The sequence below is a fragment of the Dermacentor andersoni genome, chromosome 3 (genome assembly GCF_023375885.2).
Source record: "Dermacentor andersoni chromosome 3, qqDerAnde1_hic_scaffold, whole genome shotgun sequence".
Classification (NCBI taxonomy): Eukaryota; Metazoa; Arthropoda; class Arachnida; order Ixodida; family Ixodidae; genus Dermacentor; species Dermacentor andersoni.
In genome coordinates this window covers 19,138,117-19,161,099 of record NC_092816.1, presented here as the reverse complement: position 1 = coordinate 19,161,099, position 22,983 = coordinate 19,138,117, and the positions used below count along the sequence as shown (strand labels likewise).

Here is a 22,983-nt window from a genome sequence, read left to right as displayed (position 1 = left end):
CGGTGCTGACATATGCGGCAGAGACTTTGAGACTGACAAAGAAGCTCGAAAGCAAATTAAAAACCGCGCAAAGAGCGACGGAACGAAGAATGTTAGGCGCAACGTTAAGAGACATGAAGAGAGCGGTGTGGATCAGAGAGCAAACGGGAATGGCCGATATTCTAATTGACATTAAGAGAAAAAAATAAAGCTGGGTTAGATAGCCGGTGGACCATTAGGGTTACACAGAATGGGTACCAAGAGAAGGGAAGCGCAGTCGAGGACGGCAGAAGATTAGGGGGGGTGATGAAATTAAGAAATTTGCAGGCGCTAGTTGGAATCGGTTGGTGCAGGACAGGGGTAATTGGAGATTTATGTCCACTGCCTTCGCTGTGAAGTGGACATAAAATAGGCTGATTATTATCATTATTATTATTATTATTATTATTATTATTATTATTATTATTATTATTATTATAATGAGGAGGAGGAGGAGGAGGCCGGAGAGACTGCCAGGATCTAGGTTTCCTGCCATTTCGGTTGATTGATTGATTGATTGATTGATTGATTGATTGACTGACTGACTGACTGATTGATTGTTTGATTGATTGATTGATTGATTGATTGATTGATTGATTGATTGATTGATTGATTGATTGATTGATTGATTGATTGATACCGGGTCCGCGTGCCTATCTGTCGTGTCCAATACCCGGCCCATCAATCAACTGCTCGGTCTGGCGGTGTATCGCTTAGCCGGTCGGTCTGTTAGGCTGTTTTTGAAAACGTTGAACACCTTTCCCACCCGCGCTTCTGCAACATGTAGTTGGATTGTAAAACAAGAAATACGGCATGAGAACATATGCACCGTTCCAGTAATGCAGCAACAGCGCACATAGTATTGCGTAGACAGTTTTTCTAGACGTTCGGAAAAAAAAAAAGAAAACGCAACATCGAATACGCTTTCTTCGCCGGTTCAACACACGACAGAGTATTGACGCAGTCAAATACGTGTTGACCCGCAACTTGCGCGATACCTTTTTCCGCGCAGGTGTTGCTGGCTCTGGCAGGATTCACATTGGAAAATACGCTTTCGCCGCGTCCCGATCGTCGAAGTAGCGTGGCGGTCATTAGAGTTTATAAACGACGTGCAACGGCGATTGTAGCGTGTGAAGAGTGCTTCGTATCTTTGTGACAATGGCAATAATGCGACAATCCCATTTAGGGCGCTCAGCGGGCGAATTAAAGCCGCGCTCGTGGCGAGCGCGCAGCGGCGGCTTCGTGCGGGCGACCGGTCGCCGGTTCTCGATCGAAGCGACGGCGTTTTTCCGAAGCGCGTGGCCGCAGCGTGCGAAGGCGAAAATCGAAGCCGGCAATCAGCCGCGGGTTTGAAACACGCGAACGATTTTATGCCGGCCAAAAACGGGGACGGCGAATAACACCGTCGTCTCCCGCGAGGGCCCAAGTCACGCCATCGTCATCGCGCTGTAATGATTGTATCACAGCCGCCAACTTCGCCGCCATGTTCCTATTGGTTTAATAACACTGCCGCGTGAGCGCCACGGTTCCGGCGATAAAACTGAGGCCCGCACGCGGCGGGTGGTCGTCGTCGTCGCATGCGCGAGGCACGCGTTCGCGACACCGGGCTGGTCGCCACTGCAGCGGACGATCGTTCTCGACAGAGGTGAGTTTGGTGCGCGCTCGATGTTTATGCCACGTGCACGTCACCTCCACTCGCCTTGCCACCCTTCGTCGAGGGCCGACAATTATCGGAGAGGCCCAAGTTAGGGAAGGGGCGTAACGTAAGGAATCCTCCTAACTCGTTGTTCGGAGGGCGAACCACGCGCGAGCTGCGGAGAAGGCGCCTCTGCCGTGTATCGCGCACACAACGCCCGCTTGGACGAGGAGGTCGGATAGCCACGCGAACCATTGATCAACGGCCGTCGTGTATGCGTGCGGCTCGATTCAATTTTTGCATACCGTCTGCCGCGGAGTGCCCCTCTCTGTCAAGAGGGAAAGAAAAACAAAAGTTTTGTCCATCTTGCTTGCGAATTTCAATGTTGGGACGTTTTTTTTTTTTTTTTTTTTGCGATCTCTAATGGCGTGTCAGACATTTAATGTCGCCGCCTTCGATTGGTCCTGGTTACGTGTTCATTCTGCGAAGCCACCATGTGGTTACGCATTGATTGCTGCACCGTTCCTGGGATCCGTCTTCGCATGATTTCCGACGCCAATTATTTCCGCGTGATTAATTGCAGGGACAAGGAAAAGAGATGTCGATTGTTGTATGCACCGATGGGACTACTTTTCATGTCTCGACGAAGTTAGAAACGAGCGTACGAGTACGTGCTTGAAGCTCGGTTCTTCTCGCGTGCAACCGTTCCTAATAATCCTAAGGAGAACGAGTTCTATATCGACACCGTTACGTGCCAGGTAGCGTAGCAGCTTCTATCCCTCTGCGAAAAAATAACTTGAGAAAGTTGGAATCTGCAGTCTCTTGCACGCAGAGAAAGTATTGATCACACCTCGAAACGCAGCCTTAATTCTTCAGATGCTGAGCCAAAACGAAAGAACGAAAGAGTGTGCGAATTCAGCAGTCTAGACTTGAACCTCTAAGCATTACGAGGTTTAAAGTACATCGTCTTCGTCTGCATCTAAAGAGGCGATGGTCATTCATAAAGCATGGCCAGCCTACCGAAATATTTGTCACGCCTTATTCATTCGATACTAAACTGTCAGACTTCGACAGTGATATGCTGTCACATCCCAGCCTGCTCCAACTAGAGATGCTAAATATGAAATTTCAAATTTTCTGCTTTCTATGTTGCCTCCCCAACATTCCTACTTCCAGAGGACACGTACAAAAAGATTTAGGATTTATTGTATTTTTTTCTTCGGTCTTAATGTGTGCAGATGTTCGAAAATGGGCAGTATATTGCTTTGAATATGCGATTTTTGCCATCACATGGTGTCTGAAAAAGTAAACTCTCACAAGCTCAAGCTTAGAAATGCACGATGTGTTGATAACCGATTTGTTTCAGTGTCCGAAATCTTGATGTGGGGAGTGAAAGTGAAGAAACACAAAATGTCTAAGCATACCGAAATGACGTATAGCATTTGTTTCGCGTTGGATTTATTATGAGTTACATAGGTTGAAGAGAGTTGCATCCAGGTAAAGTGAATCCGTACTTCTTTCTTCGCCGCACAATTTGAGAGGCCTGTGTTGAAAATCGAACGCTATGAAAGAAGTAACAAGTTAGGGATATGTCATGCAGTGTGGACCAAGCGCAAATGTCGTCGCTTTCGATGAAAGTTTCGTTGGCGAAAATCCGTTGTCGTGCAATCGCGCCAATGTTGGCATCCCGACCGATGGCTGAACGAAAGGCTCAGGAAACACGGGTATGTTACTGGCCTAGTAAACGCAAACCTGCTTGCGAACGGCGCGTGATGCAAATTGAAACCGTACTTTGCAAACACGATTGTTCTGCTTATAAGAATAACAGCAGGCAGAGCTCACATGACTGCGATGGCAATTATACGGACGTTCGAGGTGCATTCACGTCGTTGCCGCCTCCGCCCACGTGCTGTCATAAGTAAACCTGCCCCTCTCCTACACACACGTACATTACATAGACAGACATTGAATCATTATTCTCCTTCTCCTCCCCTTTAAATGAGCGTCAAATAGCACCCTGACGCCCTGCTGATCTAGTCATTCGATGTAGTACAACGCTTTTCCAACGAAGTGCTTGGGACCTCCGAAATCAGTCGTCATACAGGTCACTTCGTTGTAAAGGTTGTGCACCGTACAGCTCACAATAGAACCTGGACACAATCATTTCTTCGGTATAAAGGTAAATTTTTCTAGAGGAGTTCGTTGTAAAGGCGCTCGAATTATACTAAAACCGAGGCAACTCTTTTAAGGTCATCCGTGGTGGCTGCAACATGAACTAGAGTGTACTAGACACGCACCAAGCCTGGTGAAGAAAAGTATTGAACAAAGCCTCCCTATAGCGTGGCACACCTTCAATGGCGTGATCGCGTAACTTTCCAAGTTTGCGAGTCCCGCCTATCAGCGCGGCGCCGTTGGATGATCTTATCGAGGCTGTACGGTGCGTGGAACGGGTTGCGTGACGTGCTAATAGCGAAGCACGAACAAGTAGCCGGCTCGCCGTTGTCATCGGCGTCGGTCTATCGGGCCGATACTGCTTTCGACTTGCTGCGTCGTTCGACCGATCTCTGTATACGGCGGACCTGCCTCTAAGTGCTTCTGGCTATGGAAAAATTCTTTGAGGGCGTTTGCAAAGTGAAGTGCGATGTCCGACGGACTACGCTAGAGCATTACAGCAAGCCGGTTCGACGTTTTGGCCATATCGCAACATCGAACAACTGCAGGCAGAACAGCCTCTCATATTTGTCGGAACTAGTGCAGATAGTTGGTGAGCATCTTATTGAAAATTTTGCTATGGACGTCTGCCTCTGGCTGTAAATGCGAAATATCTTGAATGGTAAAATTTGTGGAAGATTGAGTGTTTTTTTTTCTACTTTGTAAAGTGGTGTCGGTTTCAGCTGCCAGTGCTGACAATTGAAACAATAACTCCGCTGTTCCCTCCTCGAATAAAAGTGCTATGGTAAGCAGAAGGTGCCGCAGCCAACCTACAAGCTGCACAGAAGTGGCACGGGCGCTCTTGGCGTCTTGCGAACGCGTTAATTTAGCTGCACTACCCGAAAAAAATATTATAACGGCAATATTAACCATTAGCCACTACTGGCTGAGGAGGAGGAAAACAATTATTGAAAAAAAGAAAAGGGACAAGCAGATGTTTTGCCGTTAGTGAGAGGGGGGGGGGGGGGGGTTGGAGGGGAGGCGCTCTCAGTCCAGGGCTCCTGCCGGACTGACACCGATAAAATCTGAAATGACGGTCCACTTCATCCTGGAAATCAATGAAACTCGGAATTCTACAGCTATGGCCCCGGTGCTATAGCAGCTTCCCTACTGTGTTAACAGGCTACATTAGGATATTTACGCACGTATATTCCTGTGGATTGCGAGAACCAATTTGGATAGCGGGCTATTTTGGCATTTTACCCGTCGTGGAAGGTTTTGCGGCTGCAGAATCCTGGTAGTGATTTCGTGTGGCATGCTGGGTTCCATTTCCTGCCAACCCTTCCGCTTTTTATTCAGTCCTCACTGCACAAGCAACACTGTGCTGAGACTTCGTTCACGTTGAGAAATGTCAGTCTATCGAAGAGTAGTACGAAGCCAGTTACTGTGCTCCTCTTGATTTATCTTTGGGATGCTATTCTGTCAACAGTCGACCATCCGGCGGAGGGCGAAGATGAAATTGGAGGTAGAACGGGAGGGAAAGAGAGGAACCTTGGCCAGAGTAACTCTCTCTTGCTACTCCGCTTTGCAGGGAAGGGTTTTTAGTGAACTTGTTGCTGTCGACCTCAGCGTTGGCTCAGCAAGTACATAGCGCCTTCCTGTCGCAAGGCGACCAACTCGCACGCTCGATCCACAGCACCAGCGACCGCATTCCGATGCGTGAAATCAACCGTGTGCTGAGGCCAGTGCGCGAACTGAGAAGCCCCGTGTTGTCTGGATTAATCCAGGAGCAAAGAATCTTGATCTCTTTCATAGCCGTAAAACTTTGAGACAGAAAAAAGACCTGTAAATAGTTGGTGCCTCCGGTTACGTTGTTCCCAATGACACCCTGTTTCTGGAGAAAGGAGCCCTGTTTTATTCCTGACTATCGCGTAACTTACCGAAAAACAGTATATATAAAAGCAACAGAAGAGCAATAACGCATACATTTAAGGCACATCAGAACACGGGTGGTACCTCGTGGCCTTGCTTTTTGCCTATTCACGCGTGACAGCGTCGCTCCGAGTCCGCCGATACCACGCGAACTCCTACGCCGGCCGTACCAATCACGGATCGATGTATTGTGCCGGTGGGCGCGGGTGACCCGGCGGCTTTGATTCTGTCGATTTGACTGTGGCGTCGTTCGCCGAGAGATGTCTCCGTTTGACGCCGTCGTCGCCGTCAGACGCGCTGTCGTCGATAGCGCGTCGCGCACGTCGCAACCGGCCGCTGCACTCTGCCCCTTTCGCCACAGCCACCAACAAGTGTGCACCGGCATGTCGAGAAAAGGACCTTCGGCGATCTGGCGCGTCCGCGGCCGTCAGCAATGCAATGATTAATTCTCTGCCGCCTCCGTGTACGTGAGGGCTGCTTTCCCGTCATGCAATCGCTTATGGGAAGGATATTTCGTAACGAGTCTGGCAGCTTGGTAGCGTCCGAGCGTCTACGTATTTCGCAGGCTTGTTTTACCAAGACAGGTGGAAGAGGAAATTGATTGACTATGTTAAGGACCTGCGTGTGTACTGTGTCTCCTAAAATGTCTATTTGCAAAATTTGAATTTACTTCTACGAAGGACGTCATCGTTATCCTTCGCTATAACTTTTCGAATGCCTTGACTTGTGCGAGGTTCGCATGTGTCGTGAAATTACATATGCATTAGACATCTCGAAACAGCCGAATTATTCGGGTAGTAATACCTGGGTGTGAGATGTTTTACTTCCTTTACGACAGATAGTGTCTAAAAAAGTTGCTGCATATTAATGAACGTCCATACGTATTTTTTTTTATGATGCGGTAAAATAGATGTACACAATAGTGTCACCCGTTATAAGGTTTTTTTTTTTTTTTTTTTTTTTTTTGCAGAAGGAACTGGACGTGACGGCCACAGAACTGGTGGACAGACAGGACGCGAGCGATGCAGCCAGGTCCCGGCTCGTGCAACTCTGCCGGGAATTCAAGAAGACGGCGCCCCACGTAAGTTTCGCACCCTGACGTTTCGCGTAGGAATGTACGACATTTACTTCCGCGTAAAGACGGGGCTTTGGACAATCTGTTTATTTCTCTCGGATTATTGTCCTTTCGCATAAATAGAATCCGTGGACTGCCTATTGACAAAAGTAACTGGGGAGCCTACGTATTTGATACGCAGGCTTCCAAACGGGTTTTCGTACGATGTGCAGACATGCTGAAATTACCGTGTGAAATGTAGACAAGGATGTAATGGAGACAACACGCACAAGCCCTTGACTGACAACGTATCATTTTACGCTAAGGACTAAGTATTAGCGACGTTCTGTCTTTATTATTGGGATAAGCTGTTTGTTTTCTCTTTATACGGCCTCGATGCTACTGAGCCGAGAAAATGTTCGATTTCAACACCTATCAGGTGGCGATGCATTATTTAGCGTTGTTCATGCGCTGGCGACGTGGAATGGTCTAAAAGCGTAGTTAATTATTCACTACATAACTAAATTAACTTGTACGCTTCAGGGCAATACGTGATGATGGTACGCTAAGTCTTTCATCTTGCGGGATGTCTATCGCGGTTCCACGGAGAGGAGGCCCTTCCGTGTCACGGTAACATATCTCACAAAGCTAAAGCAATCTAATCATGTTGTTGTTCCTGTTTATGCATTCAGCCGTGGAGCTTCAGCTTTATGCGAAATGTCAAAGTCGCGTTGATCAACATGCACAAATGACAGCGCGGTGAAGCGGACGACTAGAACCACCAACTAATGGCCTCACTAAATATAAGTTAGCCTTTACGTTTTAAATGTCTGCTCACCGAGCAACACGGAGTTCGCGGAGAAGCAGCGAAGATTTTATCCAGGGTGATAGTTTTTAAGTTTTCCGGAATTTCTAAAGATCACCTGTCGCAGATGACATAGTTCTAGTCCTCGAGCTGGATTATTCAGGCAGGTAGACATTACTCGCACGAGAAATCAAAACACATATTTGAAAACTAATTATGTAATCACTAATTAGCTTATTAATTAATCACTGTACGGCACATATCGCAATTTACCAAGTGTACACGGTGAGTTTGAAAGGCCTGTTCACTGTAATGAATGTCCAAAATGCATCAATAAATATCCATTAAACTCGCACTAAAAATGCACTGTTGTTCCACTTACTTTTTAACAAAGCGCTCTTTTATGCGTTCAAGCAAAAAAAAAGTAACTAAAACGCCCATGTATTTAGCCCCACACTTAGGGAAATAATTTATCGAAATTGGTGTCATCCTGCAGATTCATTTCACATGAATACGTCTTGCAAACTCAACGGTTACAAATCGTAAATTCCAACATTAAGTAAATAATTAAGAAGTTAATGATTGAATTTTTCTGAATTAGTTGAATATGTGTTTAGATTTCTCGTGGTGGTCATGTACGCCTCTCCGAATAATTCATCTCAAGGACTATAGAGAGAAACGAAGAGGGAAAGGTAGGGAGGTTGACCAAGGACGTTCCCGGTTGGCTACCCTACATTTTGGGAGGGGGAAATGGGAAGAGATAAGGAGAGAAAAGAAAAATAATAACCAGTCATTCACAGTCAGTCGCAGAGGAATCACCACTGTCACAAGTGTTCATACAATGTAGTGTCCTTCAAGAAACGCAGGAGGGTTTTTTGTGGCATTTTGCATGTAAGAACGCATGGGCCATGGTCCAAGGATATTTTCTTCTGAGAGCGCTCTGTTGTCTAACAGATTGAGTTTCGCTTGTTAAGTACATCGTTGAATGTCAAAGGATGGGTAGTGACGCAGGAGGTGCTCTAGTGTCTCATTACATCCGCACAAATTGCTCACCGCACTGTTGGCCATTCCTATCAGTAATGAACAGGAATTTGTAAATGCGACGCCCAACCAGATGGGACACAGTAAAGTTGTTCCGCGACGGGAGAGTTCAGGTGGCAGGCGAAGCCGCAAGTTAGTGTTGAAAGAGTGCAAGCGTGCGTTGGTGAGATCCGGTGAATTCCATCGTAGAAGTGTGATGGGGCGAGCAAGTGATTGAAGTTGTCGCGCAGCATCAGTTCTTGAAAGTGGTATACGAACGCGCTGATGTGTTTGCTGAGCCGAACGCGCAGCTTCACCTTCGTTGCAACTGCCAACAATTCCGCAGTGGCTCGGCAACCATTAAAATACGATGTCTTGGCCTTTCTCGAGCGCATGATTATGAACATGCTTTATTTCGTACTCTAGCTGCTCGTGTAACCCATGACGTATAGGGCAAACTGCAGAGTCTGTAGGGCTGTTTGGGAATCGGAGAAAATGGCCCAACGTTTTGGTGGCTGCTGGAGTACGTACTTGAGTGCACCTTGAAGAGCCGCAAGTTCTGCTGGTGTCGACGTTGTATTGCGCGAATATTTAAACTGTAATGAAACGGCGTCTGATGAAACAACTACTGCTTCAGTAGAGCTGTTTGAATTCGCGGAGCCATCAGCGTAAATTTGTATGCTGTCAAAATAAGACTCGTTGAGGAGAAGCAGAGACAACTGCTTCAGGGCTAGTGGTGACAAGTCCGCCTTCTTTGCAATCCCAGGAATTTAGTGGCACATGTGAATTTGCCGGAGACACCACAATGCCTATGTTGGGCGTTTAGCAGGCTTGAACCCATATGGTATCGACTCATGGTGTCTCGCCACAGAATGTAGCCTGTGGACTTCGCATTGGAAAATTGGCTAAATGGTGGGATGGTCGCCGAGAAAGGTGTCGAATGTGCGCTCTCAGCGTCTCACCGACGATATGATTGGTGATCGGCTGCTTCTGTGCAATGAAAATCGTTGCAGCTGTCGAAGAACATCTCGGGACGCCAAGACATGTCCGAAGTGCTTGGGCTTGTACACTCTGTAGTGCAAGGATGTTAGCCTTGCATGTGTTGGACGAAACAGGAAGACTGTATTGCAAGAATCCAAGAAAAAGTGCCGTGTATGGCTGCAAGGTGGAGTGCACGGACGGTCCCCACAATTTTCCGGCTTCGGATTTGAACATATTCGCAATACAAATTAGCTTTTTCTTCAAGTATGAGACATGCGGACTCCAGATGAGCTCGAGATCCACGATAACGCCTAAGAACCTGTGAGCTTTCTTGTACGCGATGGACTGGCCCTCGGTGCATACCGGGTAGAAAGACATCGCTTTTCGTGTAAATGCCACTAGTGCACTTTTTTCTGCAGAAATTGTCAGACCTTGTCGGCGAAAGTATGCCGCTGTCAGAGTTGCCGCTTTCTGCGTTCTGGTGCGCACTTGTGGCCTTGTGGCGCCGGACGCCCAGACGCAAATATCGTCAGCGTAGAGAGAGACATTAGCAGTCTGTGGAAGCGTTTCGGCAAGTCTCACTAGAACGAGATTGAAAAGAATGGGGCTCAACACTACGCCTTGCGGGACACCATGACTGGAGATATATCGACTTGTCGGGCCATTTTCTGTAAGGACAAACACAGATTTCCGCGAGAGATAGCTCCTAATTCATTTAAAGACGTGACCTCCAAGTTCTGCAGCCTCAAGAGCTTGGAGAATAGCTTCATGGGTTACGTTGTCGTAAGCACCTTTTACATCTAAGAAGAGTGCCACAGAGAGGCGTTTCATTGCTTTTTGTTGCTGCATGGAGGTCACAAGATCAATGACGCTGTCAATTGAAGAGCTCTCCATGACCTTACCGATGCAACTCGCAAGTGCAATCGGCCGGTACGATGTAAGATCCAGCGGAGACTTCCCAGGCTTCAGTAGAGGCACCAGTCGGCTACACTTTCAACCGTAGCGGACTGTGCCGTCACGCCAAGGTTGATTGAATATATTCAGGAGACAGTGTTGTGCTGTTGCACCTATGGGTGCCTTAAGGCAACGTAGGTCACCCCATTGGGACCGGGTGATGACGATCGCCTGCACGCTGCCAAGGCCGCTTACAGTTCTTCCATAGAGAAAGGCACTTCCATGCTTTGATCTCTCGCGATGGGAACGTCATGTAGCGAGTAGTCATCCAGCAGAACGAAGTATCCAGTAACTTTCGCACAAAATTCTCCCACGACCTCAAGCACTGGACGACTTTGATGGAGAGCCAGCGTTGGGAAGGTACGACGTTGTTGTGTAGGTGAGCGAATACTCTGAAGACTTCTGCACACGGGGATAATGGCTTACCAAGGTCCAGCAATTCGCAAAAGCTCTTCCACCGTTGGTTCTGAAGTTTGTTCGTCTGACGCTGAACTTTCTACTTAATACGTCGGGCTTCCCTCAGGTCATAAATGAGCTTAGTACGCCTATATCGTCTCTGGACCCGCCGGCGGGTCACCCGAAGCCTCTCCAATTCTTGGTCGAAATTTGTGCTTCTTGTAGATGTTGTAAACGTCCGCATAGTAGCCTGCAGAGCTTGTATGATCATGTCTTCGAGGGGCTCGGGATGGTCATGTCTGCGCTTTTCCTCTTTCGAAATTCGGTACGCTTGCCAGTCTATCTGTCTTGAGAGCACAAGGTAAAGAGAACTGTCAAGCCCTCTGATAGTCATGTACGTAGGAGTATGGTCGCTGCCATGTGTTTCAATGTCTGTGAACCATTGAACTTTGGAATTTAAACTATGCCACACTTATGTCAAGTCAAAGCAGCTGCTGTAAGTCACTCCTCGGAGATAAGTCGGGCTGCCAGCGTTCAAAACTCTTAATCTGTGCTCGGCACCGAGATCAACAAGACTCGTGCCTCGTCGTGCCTCGTTGATTTGTCCTGAGGCTTCCCCAAAGTGGATGATGGGCGTTAAAGTAACCCATGATTATCCAAGGGTCTGGATTTTTGTGAGTATGTCGTTTATTCTCTGTCGATCAAGTCGACGTGATGGGGATATGTAGGCGGCTATCAGTGTGAATGAAACTTTCTTCTTTTTAACATGGAGACACACATGTTGATTATCGTTGTGAGGCTGCACTATTTGGTGAACATACGGCTCTGTAGCGTCTATTAACAGCATTTAGCCAAATGTGAGTACTCGGTTGGCAACCTGGAATAAAGCATGGGAGCTTGAGCAATGAGTGCGTATCATCGTGTCACTCCTATCTAATCAATCAGACCACATCCCGGTCTACGCGAACACTAAAATGGTGTCAGAAGTGTTACTTGGTCTCATGTAAGTGCCAAACCAAGTCATTCCGTCGTATCATCCCTCAGCAGCAAGCGGCAACCAGCAATCGCAGCCATGGCACACACGCTTCCTCCCTTCCGAAGTTTCGACCTTCGCGCCACAGACGCCAGCAATACTGGTCACGAATGGACCAAGTGGATAGAAAGGCTCGAGAACTTTGTTTCAGCGTGTGATATCACGGTAGATTCACGCAAGAAAGCGCTCCTCCTGCACTACGTCGGCGAGGAAGTATACAACATATTTCACTCCCTCCCCGACAGCCCTACACAAGTTGCAACAGCTACAAGCACGACCCAGACCACGCAGAGCCCATCGATGCCAGAATACGATGCCGCACGAGCGAAACTGAGTGCATACTTCGCCCCGCGAGTGAAGTCCACCTTTTCGATCTACAAATTTCGCCAAGCCCAGCAAAACGTTAGTGAGCCACTGGACGCCTTCTACGCGCGCCTCCGGCAGCTCTCTCGCCACTGTAACTTCGAGAACGTCGACGCTGAAGTCCAGAACCAAATAATCCTCGCCACAACGTCGTCTCGCCTTCGCAAATATGCAATGCTTCATTCCCCCCCTTTACCAGACTTACTTAAACAGGGAAGAATGCTCGAGGATGTCGAACGGGATGTATCCAAAATCGAAAAGAACGTCGATAGCAACGCGGTGGTGCTCGCAGTGCACAAGCAAGGACAGCACCATGGCCAACACCAAAGAAACAGCCGACAGATGCTACGACAGACCTATGCACCGCAACGACCTCGTGTGTCATCAGCAGATTGTCGCAGCTGCGGTGGCAAGTGGCCTCACCAAGGCGGACGGTCAAGTTGTGCTGCATGGAGCAAGACATGCAAGGCATGTAACAAGGTTGGTCACTTTGCACGATTCTGTCGTTCAACGAGACAAATGGTACACGCAGTGGACTGTGATAATGGTCCAAACAGGAATTCACAGACAGTCTGCAGTAAGAAGAGTTCTAGTACCAAAGAATGTGCTGCCTCCGGTGACACCAGTTCAAGCAGTGACTAGTATGTTTTCGTTGCCATGACCTCACCTCAGGCAGGCCCATCTCCAAAAGTTATTGTCACTGTCAACAATGTGCCAGTCACTTTCATAATCGACACAGGTGCAACAGTGTCAATTGTTGGCGAAAATGACTTTAAGAGCTATCGCCTAAAGGTGAAACTCCAGGAAACATCCATCAGAGTGTTCCCATACAAAGCAACATCTCCACTTGAACTTCTAGGCAAAGTCTCTGTCACAATGAGATACAAAGATAACTGCATTGAAGAAGACATCTTTGTCATTCGAGGAAACTGCACCACTCTTAAGCTTCACAGCAGCATCCAACCTGGGGCTTGTCCAGATCACATACCAAGGTAATGAGTATCAAGGGGACAAGTCAATCGTGGAAGCATTCCACAAGTTGTTTAGTGGAATTGGAAACTCAAAAACCGCTACATTCATCTTTTTGTGGACGACACTGTCCAACCAGTTGCACAACCACACAGGTGTATTCCGTTTGCCTTACGTGACGCCACAGAGAAAGAACTTGAACGCCTCCTGTCAGAAGACATCATTGAGCCAGCCATAGGACCTACACCGTGGGTGTCCCCTGTGGTTATTGTGCCTAAACCACATCAGCCTGATGAAATTCGAATCTGCATTGGCATGCGTGTTGTGAACACTGCCATTCAACGTGAACGACATTTGTGCCCAACAGTGGATGACATCATTATTGCCTTAAATGGAGCAACAATGTTCTCCAATCTTGACTTAAAGAATGGATATCATCAGTTTGAACTTGACCCTTCCTCAAGGCAACTCACCACGTTCTCAACACATGTTGGCTTGTTTCGCTACAAACGACTGAACTTCGGCATCAGCAGTGCAGCTGAAATCTTTCAGAACACCGTACGCCAAGTGCTCAACGGCATCCCCAATGTCCTGAATGTTAGTGATGATATTCTTGTTTTTGGGTAAACAAAACAGAAGCACGACTTGTCCTTGGAAGCCGTTCTGCAGCGACTCCAAGAAGCTGGATTGACACCGAATGAAGTGTCACTTTCATCAACGTGAACTGAACTTCTTTGGACTTAATTTCTCAGCTGATGGCGTTCGTCCTGATCCTAAGAAGATAGCAGCCTTCCTACAGATTACAACACGGGAATCACCACAAGAAGTGAAGAGCCTGCTAGGAATGATCAACTATTCAGGCAGATTTCTGAGAAATCTTGCTGACCTCACACAGCCTTTATGTGAACTGACACTGAGGGATGTTGTTGGGAGTGGACAGAATGACAACAAAATGCTCTTGAGAGCCTAAAGCAAGCCATGTCCGATGCCTCCACCCTTGCTTACTTTGACCCATCCAAACCGACAGAATTGGTGGTAGATGCAAGTCCACACGGACTGGGTGCTATCCTCACAAAGCGTGACAGTGAAGACATTGTAGTGACAGCTTATGCAAGTAGAGCGCCTACATCAGTTGAAAGTCGCTACTCCCAAATTGAACGTGAGATGCTCGCAGCTGTATGGGCCATGGAGCACTTCCGTCTTTACCTTTGTGGAGTCAACTTCCTTTTGCTGACTGATCACAAGCCTTTAGTGAGCATACTGGGAAACCCAAGATCATCACCATCTGCCCGCATTGAGCGCCTTGCTCTACGCATTGAACAGTACAAGTTTGTTGTACAACACACTGCAGGAAGTACTAACCCTTCCGATTGCCTTTCCAGGCATCCAGTTCCTGAAACGAAAATGTGTGCCCGCATCGACAAAGTACCTAATGAGTATGTCAACTTTATCCAGCGCCACAACATCACAAAGGCCTTCTCGGCTCAAGAAGTCGCTGATGCAACGAAAGCAGACCAGCAGCTACAGTCACTTATCAGTGCTATCCAGCACCCCATGCACACTCACCAGCTGGGTCTCAGTTGAACTGAAGCCATTTGCATCTATAAAAACAGAACTAACAACAACGCCCAAGGGCATCGTCCTTCGAGGAACACGCCTAGTTCTTCCCGCTACCCTGCAGAAACAAGCAGTGCTGCTTGCCCACAAGGGCCATTAAGGGATTGTGAAAACAAAACAAATGTTAAGAGAAAAAGTGTGGTTCCCAGGCATGGATAAGCTCATGCACACTTTGATTAAAGGCTGTCTACCATGTCAAGCAGCTGTTCCCCAAGCAAAGCAAGAACCATTGCGATGACAGAACTACCCAGTGGTCCCTGGGAAGAAGTATCAGTCGACTTTTGTGGTCCCTTCCCAGATGGAAAGTACACTATGGAGTTGTTAGATGACTTCTCACGATACCCAGTGGTACAAGTCATACACTCCACAAGGGCAAACAATGTGCTTCCCTCCCTGCGACAAGTGCTTTGCCAGTCTGGAATCCCTGCACAGGTAAAAAGTGACAATGGGCCACCATTTCAAGGCAAAGAGTTTACTGCATTCGCAAAAGAATTAGGATTTCGGCATCATTGGATCACACCTTTGTGGCCTCAAGCTAATGGCGAAGCTGAGCGGTTCATGAGAACATTGAAAAAGCATGTTCACACTAGTCAGCTTGAGAACACAGATTGGAAAGTAGAGCTCGACACTTTCCTGATGTCATACAGGTCTTCAAAACACTTGACTACAGGAAGATCACCGTATGAACTGCTGTTTGGCAGAACGATGAGAAATCTGCCTTGCTATATTGAAGCTGCTTCAAAAACGGAAGACGTAACAAAGTTGAAAACAACTGTGCTCGAGAAAAGGGCATACAACAAACATGCTGATGCACGAAGGTACGCTCAACCAACTCGCTTCTGTGTCGGTCAGCGAGTCTTGTGCAAGCAAGACAGACACGACAAGTTCACTTCGTACTATGATCCAGACCCTTATACCATCGTCAGCTTTCATGGATCACAAATCAAGGCATCGAGAGGAAATAGAGTAATAACGCGCAACTCAAGTTTTTTTCAAAGATGGCTCTGGCCTTAAACAAGCACCAGCCAAAACGTCATTTGACTGTGATGATATCATATATCCTCTACCCACCTCAGTGTCAGATCTTGCACCACCTGCATTGCACCAGAGTTCTCCAAGAGAGCGCTACCCAAAGAGAAACAGAAAGCCGCCACGCCATCTTTCTGATTTTGCAACCTGACATTGTGACTGTTTGTTCGTAGGAGACATTCACGACTTTTCAACAGTGAACTGTTTTCCGTTTATGGTTTCCCTAATCACATTGTGTCCGCATTTATTTCATTTTCCCCAAGGAGGGTAATGTAGTGTTTATTAACAGCATTTAGCCAAATGTGAGTACTCGGTTGGCAACCTGGAATAAAGCATGGGAGCTTGAGCAATGAGCGTATCATCGTGTCACTCCTATCTAATCAATCAGACCGCATCCCGGTCTACGCGAACACTAAAGGCTCCTTGCAGATATTCACAACAACTTGACTACGTTCAATGCATGATGAAGAAACAAATGATGCGTAGCCCGACAGTCAAATTGTGTTTGAAAAATTAGGTTCGCAAATTATGGTAATGTGGAACTTGTTTAAAAAAAAAGTGCGGAAATTCTGACATCCGTGACTGCAGACCTCTGGCGTTCCATTGAAGTATGGAAGGGCACTTGACTTGTTCCCGGAATGGCCGCGGTGGTTGTGGATGGCAAGGCATCTTGTTACTGTAGACCCACAAGTACTGGTTCAAGGGAATCCAGGACTTGCAGTGCGCATTTAGCGGATGGCGTTTGCACATTATTGAGGAGTGCTCGTATAACACTCACCAGCGATCTCAGCATAGCAACGCCCTGGACATATTGCGCAGCTTGATTATCTGTTGTCGAAGTAACGCTTGGAGGTAGTCGATTCTGTCATTAGGCGGAGAAGTGTGCCCGTGGTAGTGCAGGCCAAGCAGCGTCAGATTCGTTTTTCTGAGCATCGGTATTCTTCTGACCTTGAAGCTGTAGGGTGCTTGGCGGTGGTGGTGGCGTAAAGAAACACTCTGGAGGCAAAACAACACTTATTTCTTTCTTGGAAGCGCGCCGTCGACGAGAACGGCGTCTTTCAAAGCGCCGCTCACGAGGCCCCATAGCAAATTTTGGCTATACGCTGGAAGTTGTTACTTGTCCTCTAGGGAGCGTTCTGCCGCAAAATGTTTGCAAATTGGCTCATTAATAGCAGATATATAAATACTTCAGTGCCGTGAACCTATAATTTCAGGAGGCGAGCTTCACCGCAGACATAGACGCTCTCTCCACTTGCCCCGTCTAGCCTCCACAAGCGAAATTTCTTCCCTGCATTCTCCCACACCGGACCTCGAGGATTGCTTGACGCATACGTTACCGACCTCGCCTTCACTTCTTTTTCTCCTCGCTTTTTTTGCGGCGCGTCGCACGTCCGCTGACGGCGTCGTGCGCGAGCATGTTGTGATTGTCTCGTTTCGCGTAGCGCACGCATTTGCGCGCTTTGCATGAAGATACCTGACTAGCGGAATAAGTCAGTGCTACACGAATACTGAGGCAGACACAAGCGGATCACAGAGCATGATCCCATGCTGGAACACGGTAGAAAATGACATAGTTTCGGTGTCTTCGCGCGCGACTGCACGACGTGAGAACAAGCAGACGAAACGGAAGTACATCTCTTGCTGCGGTGCGAAGTAAAACAAGAACACGCAGACATTCGGCTTGAGTGCTTCATTAGTTCTCTAAGCATTTAATTTGTCTGTTCAAGCAACATATTACACAAATAATAGATGTTGCATTGAATAATTGTCGAAGTCACGTGTCACCACCACGAGCGACGTTACAGCACAAACACGTGTACGTAGGCTCACTAGCACGTGTACGTCATCCTGCGGCTTGGAGCGCGGTGGCCGCGAGGAGAAGAGAAAACGGCGTTCGATTTGAAATTTCAGATCTTTCCGCGGAGCGTAGCGATGCGATACTTTGCAGACACGATTGTTATCGGGCATTGTATGGTCTGCGATTGTCAACTCAAAATGGCCAGACCAGGTGAGGGGCTCTTTAACAGTCGTTATGGCTTCCCTCCGTGACGAGCCGTCCTTCACCATTTGTCTCAAGATTCTTTTCTCCTTATTGATTAGTGGGAAGTTGTTTGATGAGGCATCATGATTTACATTGCAGTTATTGCATTTCAGGGTAGTCGCCTTGCGAGACTGCTGTGTGGGGTTCGGCGCAGCGCGGGAAAGCTAGCTTATTGTTACACACGCCACTCACGTGGCCCATCCTCAGACACTTGTGGCATTGAAGGGGCCTCGGAATACAGCCTCCAACGACATGAAGAAAAATACCAACCTTCACATGTGATGGAAGGCAGTCGCCCTTGAAGATCACTTTGGCACAACGGGAGTTGCCTATTCGGCAAACTTGCAGTGTGTCCGTAGCGTCAGTAGCTGGTTTGACCAGGACAGGAAGGTCAGCATTCGGTATAGAGACGTTGGCACCATATATGACGCCCGTTGTCGTGCCTCTGTCCTGCAGGACAGAGGCACGACATGCGGCATGTCGGCATGTAAGCACGGACTCTGATGTCGCCAAGCTCCGTAACAGTTCGCAATGTACGTAAAGCGGCCGGGTGCTCGACGCCTATGGGCAAGACGTTCTTACGTGGTTTAAGTCTGTATTTTGTCTCATTCGGCACGAGAGCTTCAAGTCGTGCCGAGATGATTTACCGATTCATGCTTCTCAGGTTGTCCGAAGAATCAACGGCAACAAATAGTATAGTGCGGCGCGGCGGGCTACAGGAAGCCTACACTGTTGACATACTTCCTGGCGAAGACTCGCCTAGGATACTCCTTTTCCCCTCGCGCTTCGCCACAGGGACGAAGTCGTCGTCGCTCTCATCGCTTCTCGCCGTGTACAGTTCAGTGCTGTCACTGGTGGTGTCACCATCTCGGCTGTTGTTCTGCTTCCTTTAGGCTGACGTTGAAGGCAGTACCATGTCGCGACTACGTGCAACATGGTCAGGATCCATCGCCATCCGCAGGAGAGCGATGATCCCTGGAATACACAAAAATCACAAAATCTCGGGAAACAGAAAGAGCAGTGTTCCACAAGAGAAACACTTCGTCGTCTTTCTCAAGGACCTGAATTATTCTGTCATAGGCGATTTGTAAAAATTCCGGAAAACTTAAATATGATCACCCCGTATTTACTTCTGGCACATCTGCAACCTGGACATGGTGCATTGGCAGCACTCGTCAAACACTCACGCGTGCATCGTACCGCTCAATTTCGGTCGGCATGTCGGGATTGTGAAAGTATAGGAGCGCAAGGTCTCCGGTTCGAGTCCCGGCCAGAGTGCCACTCACGTACTACTACGACCGTGGAAGCTTAACGCGCATGTGCGGGAGCATCAGGTGCACATAAAAGAACCCCAAATGATCAAAACTTATCCGAAATCTTCGTCGGAACGGCGTCTGGTATAGCTGGTATTTTCCTTTGAGGCCTTAAACTCCAAGAATAAAAATAGGCTGTAATTTCTCTCTCCGATTCAAATTGTTGCACTATGCTCTTCGCACGCTCGAGAGCAGAAGTTTAGAAAGCGCGGCATCAGCAAAAAATTCAAATTTCTTCCACCACAGATGTGCAACCACAATTGCATTCGTCGAGCAGGCGCCTGCGGGCTGTACCACTCCATCTCAGCATCCATGCCTCAGCTGCAAAAGAAAAAAAAGACGTAAATTCACTGCTTCTCTGGTCGCCAAACGTTTGCTCACGACTGTACATCGAGCGTATGCGCCCTTCTTTGCTCGTGAAGGTACTGTGGTCTTGGCCTGCGCGACGCTGAACACTCTAGAAACCTCAGTTATTCCCGCGGTGCACAGAGTCTCTCTGCGGAGCTCACCGCTTCACCGCGAGCAATGGTCGCGTAGTAGGAGGCCACACCCGAGGAGGTGCCCTTCCAAAAGCGATGCCGTGTAGAGTCCCTCGAAAGCACGCTTGCTTTTCTGCATCCCTGCCGTGCGGCTTGTATACAGAAGAAATTTGCGTCATCAACCTGAGCGACGTTATTGTCTTTCGGAGACCCGCGAGGGCCCGAGTGGCACTGGGGCCGGATATTGAAGGCTCTCCCGCGCCCCTTTTGCGCGAGTCTGGGCGCTATTCTTCCTCTTCTATCTCTCTCTACATTATTTTCTTTTCTTTTTTTGAGTGTTCTTGCACAACAGAGCCAGCGTGGATCACCTGCTGTTTAGATTAGGAACATAATGCGCGCCATCGTTCTCTTTGTTTTCAGCCAGAGGAACTTCGGAAAGGCGGCCCCCTTCGTGTTTGTTTACTCGACCACGAGCTTCGCACGGTGCTCCAGCGTATACAGTGCGTTGGGACTGGCGGCTTTCCGAAATCGCGCGGCGCGTATAATTACGCGTTTATTAAAAATGAGCCGATCTTCTTCGTTTTCCTTTACTTGCACCCTTCTTCCTCTCAGTGTTCGACTGACACCTGTCAGAGCGGCATCCAAAAGAAAAAGCAGTTCGAAGAGTGCCCGCGCAAACAGAAGCAAGCGCGCCAACCCGCTCCTCGAGGGTGCCCGCAGTTTTTACGCCGACAGCAAAGATTTTGCTTTAGAGGCAGGCTTTATTAACGAGCCGCTTCAAAGTTGGCTTGAGTGAACGATGCGCGCTCTTTTCCACGGTGCTTCTCACCTCTGCCCCGCGAGAGCTTTGCTTTAATTTGTTTTACCTTCTGCTTCATATTACTCTGCATCGCCCTTTCCAGCCCATATTACCAGTAAGTACGAGGAGCAGCTGTTATCGCGGTAGGCAGCCCATCGCTGGAGAGAAGAAATAAAAGACCCGTTTGTTTTCACTGAAGTATCGGACTTATTCCCAGGTACTCTAAGGCTTAGTTTGAACAGACTTCACTTTGCTTTCTTTCCCAACTCTTTGCGCCCAATCATTGTGTTCTGCTCCGTTGTGCTTTTATGCTGCAGGCGAAACAGTTCTGCCAGAACCATCTAACTTCGTTAAATGGAAAAATATTTCTTAAGAGCAAAAGTTTGTTGGTAGGGGCTCGTGATCAATGTCCCAACCTTGTACGTAATAAAACGAAAATAAAAGACGAAAGGTTATCGCAACATCTTAGACGTTCTTCAGTCGGCAGCACTGATGCCTTAAATGACAGCTTACTGAAAACGCGAAGGCTGACAGCATAATCATGTGTAAAGCTTACAGCGCCAAGCTATCATGCAAAAAAAAAAGGGGGGGGGGGGGGAGGAAGGTCGTAAGAAGAATTGAATCAGCGATTCGAATTCGCGTGGGGATGACAAAATTCGCTCCTAAGTACTCCGGCGTATGCCTGTCCAATGTTACCGACCACATGATGTCGGAAACTATGAAGCCATGCTAAGTAGAAGCTCAATGGCCGCTGGACAGTCATATCATGCACGCCGAACGAGACCACTATGCAAGTTAGTTTGTTCACTTCAGGTAATGAAAGTAAGTGTGCCTTAATCGGTATAGGATGGGTCACAAAGAATATATAGGCCTTAAATGTATTTGTATGTGTGTCGTACTTCTTTGTTTTACACACCTCTCGTCAACATTCTTTCATCGACAAGCAACGAACATCGCAGTCGTCCTCAGCTACATAGGTGACGAGACTGTGCTCAGGTCATCCGCTACTGCTGCTAACTCGGTAACTCAAACAAGCTTCGCTTCATTTAGATTGTCGGCCTCTTGTGTTTTTGAATGTGCAACGAAGCTGCCACTGGTTCTTACAATACACGTTTCACTTTCATGTTAAGACCAACATCCCTGAGAGAGGGAGAAGGTGTTCTTTTTTTTTTTTTTCTAGATAACGTTCGTTGCCTCGTCGTTGAGAAGTCGCCAGAAATCAAAGCTGATCTTGGTTGAAACATATTGTTTAAAAAAGAAAACTAGCTCACATGCTCTGGGAATGTGCCGGCAACAACAGTAATCAGACCAGCTCCGTTCGCGACGCGTCCACAATCGCGGCCGTTGCCAGAGTACGGGAAGGCTCGAGCTCGCTTCTTCCCGACGCCGCCCTGGATGCGGGAGCCGCCGGGGACCTTCTCCGTAGGCGTCGCCGCCGCTGGGAGGCGGCTCTCAGAAGTTCAGAGCTGGCAGACCAGCTCTGGGCCGTCCGTCAAGCCGAAGATGCCGCCCGAGTCCAATGACTTCGAGCCGCCACCTGAGGCCACCACAGCAAGAACTGCCGGACTATTCTTTAATGAAGTTTCTTCTTCTTCTAGCTGTGCCGGCATTCAAGGATAGTGGAGACATTAGTCAGTACACAATCTTTAGGTGGGGCTATAAACTAGGCGTGAAACATAAGTCAACACGCACACACCAAGACCGCGCACACATGGGGCACCATCCAATACGCACATGCACGCTATTTACAACGTTTCACTGAATTCTGCTGCCCTCCCAAATTATTTGTAATGAATGTTTCCCGCAAATGGAGGACGCGAGCTCTCACCTTACCGGCACCCCTGTCAAGATACCAAAACATCCTCGTGTAACGCATCCTAACTCGCTATAGTTTACAATAGGTACCATATCAGGCTACTTGTCTCGTGACTATCGGTCCAAATGGAATTGTATTAGCGTATCCAATACACGACAAATAAATACTTTAATAGATAGATAGATAGATAGATAGATAGATAGATAGATAGATAGATAGATAGATAGATAGATAGATAGATAGATAGATAGATAGATAGATAGATAGATAGATAGATAGATAGATAGATAGATAGATAGATAGATAGATAGATAGATAGATAGATAGATAGATAGATAGATAGATAGATAGATAGATAGATAGATAGATAGATAGATAGATAGATAGATAGATAGATAGATAGATAGATAGATAGATAGATAGATAGATAGATAGATAGATAGATAGATAGATAGATAGATAGATAGATAGATAGATAGATAGATAGATAGATAGATAGATAGATAGATAGATAGATAGATACACGTTCACGTTCTCCAGATAGATACAATACACGTTCTCCGAGTGTTTGAACGTG

General features: G+C 47.6%; 2 protein-coding genes across 2 annotated transcripts in view; both read left to right on the top strand.

Annotated features, from left to right (window-relative positions):
• Nucleotides 1–22,983, top strand: part of LOC126520769 (protein CASP-like) — a 281,047-nt gene that overhangs the window by 159,897 nt on the left and 98,167 nt on the right. Inside the window, exon 2 of the mRNA XM_050169549.2 lies at nt 6,708–6,818. Coding sequence (XP_050025506.2) covers nt 6,708–6,818 — 111 coding nt within the window. The remainder of the gene's footprint in view (nt 1–6,707; nt 6,819–22,983) is intronic.
• LOC140216264 (uncharacterized) lies at nt 12,020–14,896 on the top strand. The gene is made up of 2 exons (XM_072286658.1): nt 12,020–12,642; nt 14,695–14,896. The coding sequence occupies exons 1-2, from the start codon at nt 12,020–12,022 to the stop codon at nt 14,894–14,896; spliced, it is 825 nt and encodes a 274-aa protein (XP_072142759.1).